The sequence below is a fragment of the Haliotis cracherodii genome, unplaced genomic scaffold, assembly GCF_022045235.1.
Source record: "Haliotis cracherodii isolate W230 unplaced genomic scaffold, xgHalCrac1.p SCAF_36, whole genome shotgun sequence".
In the NCBI taxonomy this organism is placed as follows: Eukaryota; Metazoa; Mollusca; class Gastropoda; order Lepetellida; family Haliotidae; genus Haliotis; species Haliotis cracherodii.
The window spans coordinates 2236546-2240546 of NW_027266293.1; the positions used below are offsets into that span (position 1 = coordinate 2236546).

At 44.9% G+C, this 4001-nt stretch overlaps 1 protein-coding gene across 1 annotated transcript; it reads left to right on the forward strand.

Moving 5' to 3' along the window:
- The first annotated feature begins 406 nt into the window (after positions 1–406).
- LOC139477826 (proteoglycan 4-like) lies at positions 407–1183 on the forward strand. The gene has a single exon (XM_071260240.1). It carries the CDS (start codon positions 407–409, stop codon positions 1181–1183), a length of 777 nt encoding a protein of 258 aa, XP_071116341.1.
- The last annotated feature ends 2818 nt before the right edge of the window (positions 1184–4001 follow it).

Below are 4001 nucleotides of genomic sequence, written 5' to 3' on the forward strand. Positions count from 1 at the left end.
CACCCCACCCCCCTACATATCACCAGTCATCACCGGACATGAACGACACTCTGGTACGCTAAATTTGATCTCGATTTCAAAATACGGAAATAAAACAAATATAAAACTAATCCCCCGCCCTTGAGACAGCCGAAATAGCTTCCACCGGAAATTATCTTCCACGAGATATGGTTCTTAGCTCCTAATGCGAAGTGTGCGGTGTTGCCCATGTCATTGAGACAACTTGGTGTCCCCCGCCGTGATATTGCTGGAATATTGCTAAAAGCGTAAAACCATATTCACTCACTCACTCATTTAGACAACTGAACTCCCGTGAATAAAGGATCAGGCCTTGACACAGACAAAACAAACATTGCTTGGGAAGAGAACATACATGTTTTAGTTTTTGTTTGAAGATGGCATTCTAATGGAGTCTTCTGTATGCGGATATGGCTTTCAGGGAGTACACGTCTTGCCAACACATGGACATCCGAGCAGATCGGATCAGAAGAGTTTGCCAAGAGCCGATACTGAACCAACCAAATATGACCCGGTTAAATCTGAACCAGCTACAACTGAACCAACCAAATATGACCCGGTTAAATCTGAACCAGCTACGACTAAACCAACCAAATATGACCCGCTTAAATCTGAACCAACCAAATCTGAACCAGCTACGACTGAACCAACCAAATATGACCCGGTTAAATCTGAACCAGCTACGACTGAACCAACCAAATATGACCCGCTTAAATCTGAACCAACCAAATCTGAACCAGCTACGACTGAACCAACCAAATATGACCCGCTTAAATCTGAACCAACCAAATCTGAACCAGCTACAACTGAACCAACTAAATATGACCCGCTTAAATCTGAACCAACCAAGTCTGAACCAGCTACAACTGAACCAACTAAATATGACCCGCTTAAATCTGAACCAACCAAGTCTGAACCAGCTACGACTGAACCAACCAAATATGACCCGGTTAAATCTGAACCAACCAAATCTGAACCAGCTACGACTGAACCAACCAAATATGACCCGGTTAAATCTGAACCAACCAAACCTGAACCAGCTACAACTGAACCAACCAAATATGACCCGCTTAAACCTGAACCAACCAAATCTGAACCAGCTACAACTGAACCAACCAAATATGACCCATCCTATTTTGGACGTACGAAATATGACCCAGACTAATTATAACCATCCAAAGAAGACCCAGCCAATTCTCAACCAACAAAATATGACCCAGCAAATCATAACCAATTAAATATTACCCAGCTAAACCCAAACCAAATACACCAGACCCAGCCAAATCTCAACCGACAAAATATGACCCAGCAAATCATAACCAATTAAATATTACCCAGCTAAACCCAAACCAAATACACCAGACCCAGCCAAATCTCAACCAACAAAATATGACCCAGCCAAAATGAATCACAGCCGACTAAATCTGAATCGGACAGAAGTAACTAAATATGAACTAACTGCCGTGTCATGGAACCATGTCACATCGCCATACATGTGTCCTGAACGACTGATCTGTGTGTGCATGGCGAACAAACGAGTGACTGAATGATGAACATGTTCACCAAGTACAGATTCGGAGAGCTCCCAAACTGGAATTTCGCCTGAAACACGGTCAACATACTTCAACGTACATCAAACTCCAAGTACTTCACGGTAACCTGGCTTCCGATAAAACCACACACAAGCAACTTACAATGCCTTCAAACACGTTAAATTTACACGCCGCAAAACGCTAAATGTGAGCCATCGCGGCGATAAGTTTGTTTCTTGAGTGAAAATGAAGATTGCACAGATATGCGTTTGTTCCCCTGCTGGGAGGTTTCAAAGATGGGGTTTACCTGAAGCGGCAACGTTGTAAATTGTGAATTTAAATGTAAACAGTTCTAGGGTTTCCACAAACTATGCATCTATCCCAGCGTCATGTTGGCTCACCCCATGAAATGTCTATCAACAATCGCGTTCATTTCCTTGTAGCCAATATCACTTCCACTTGTGTCATCTGGTGAAAGGGTGTTTACCTCTAAATATGTTTGTAATTGTCATAAGTTCCTCACTCCGAGAGATGGGTTCACGTGTGGGGTTACCATGAATGCACGTGAATTATTTGTTATTATGGCACTCCGTTACTGGAGTGGAAGATAGGAAAAAGGCAGGCCGTTTTGTAACCTAAGCGTTTCTATCTGTAAATACCACACGATTATGCAAGGGCCTCGGCGGAAGTAATGTCGTTGTCAGCGTGGAGAGAGGGAGAGAGAGGGGGGGGGGGGGGGGGGGATTATTAGAGAGCACGGGTAAAAGAAGAGAGAAAGTAAGAACGATAGAGGGGAGAGGCGCCGTGACAAAGATTGAGTAAGAGGAAGAGGGCGATTGAAAGAGTGAGAGAGCAGGAGGAGGGAAGAGAAGAGGGGGCAGTGAGGAAGAGGTTAGGGAGAGTGAACAAATAAGAGAACAAGCGGGAGGATGCTTGACTAGTATGAGCAAAGAGAGAGTTGGAGAGGAAGAGAGAGAAATAAAAATAAATGAGAGCGAGGTAGTGAAAGTATGAGAGAGGAAGAGAGACAGCGATATGGGAAAAGAGAGGGGGTGGAAGAGAGATAGAGAGGACGAGGTAGTGAAAGAATGAGAGAGGAAGAGAGACAGCTGTATGGGGAAAGAGAGAGGAGTGAAAGAGAGAGGACGATGTTGTGAAAGAATGAGAGAGGAAGAGAGACAGCGGTATGGGGAGCGAGAACGGGTGGAGGAGAGATAGATAGAGAGGACGAGGTAGTGAAATAATGAGAGAGGAAGAGAGACAGTGGTATGGGGAAAGAGAGGGGTGATAGAGAGAGGACGAGGTAGTGAAAGAATGAGAGAGGAAGAGAGACAGCGGTATAGGGATAGAGAAGGGGCGGAAGAGAGATAGATAGAGAGGACGGACGAGGTAGTGAAAGAATGAGAGAGGAAGAGAGACAGTGGTATGGGGAAAGAGAGGAGTGAAAGAGAGGACGAGGTTGTGAAAGAATGAGAGAGGAAGAGAGATAGCGGTATGGGAAGAGAGAAGGGGTGGAAGAGAGATAGATAGAGAGGACGAAGTAGTGAAAGAATGAGAGAGGAAGAGAGACATCGATATGAGGGAGTGGAAGAGAGAGATTGGTTCACTTATGTATAAGTCTACCAAGCTAAACACGACCGGAAGAGAGTCGACCAGAAAGTGCTCTGCGCACACGAATTATACTTCGAAGTACGCGGGTTTAACTTCGTGTACTTTCAACAACTGGTCGTGAATCATTACGACATCATGTCCTGGTGGTTATTGATGTGCTGTACATTGTTCATCTTTAATTCCTGTGTCTCATACAACTGTCTGAAGACCTTTTCCGAAGATATTGTCATATTTCCATGACGACAGTGGCACGCGACCAGGTACTTTGTGCCATCAGTCGCCCTTGCAATAACGCCCATGCACTTCAAACACATTCATTTTTCACGAGAAAGTCGTCGTCGTCTTTGATTTGACGCAGATGAAGACGTGGGATCGTGTTTCCCTATAATGTCGACGCATCAACGTCAACTCTAGCCATGAGCAGCAGCGCCGCTTTCATCAGTGACCAGATCGAGGCTGGGCGGTGACAGGCAATGTAAGCGTTGGTGAGAATATTGAATAACTATCCTGAGTCAAAGACGACTTGGAAAAGACGTACAGGAACTTGCCCATTCTGTCAGTCAACACTGTCAAAGTACTCGGGTACGCTGACACACCAGAACAACCTTGTCACAGTCGTGTGACCATAGGGCACTCAAGTAATAATAATAATAATAAGAAGAAGAAGAAGAAGAAGAAACCTATGATTGTGGGTTCGAATCCCAGTTCGCCCCGATTATGTTTCTAGGTTTGTCAGCACCATACCCGTGCTCGTGGGTTTTACCAAAGTGGTAAACGTCTGAGACCCGCATTACTTCGGGCTTTCCTCCCCCATTAAGCTGACACGCCGCGATATAACTG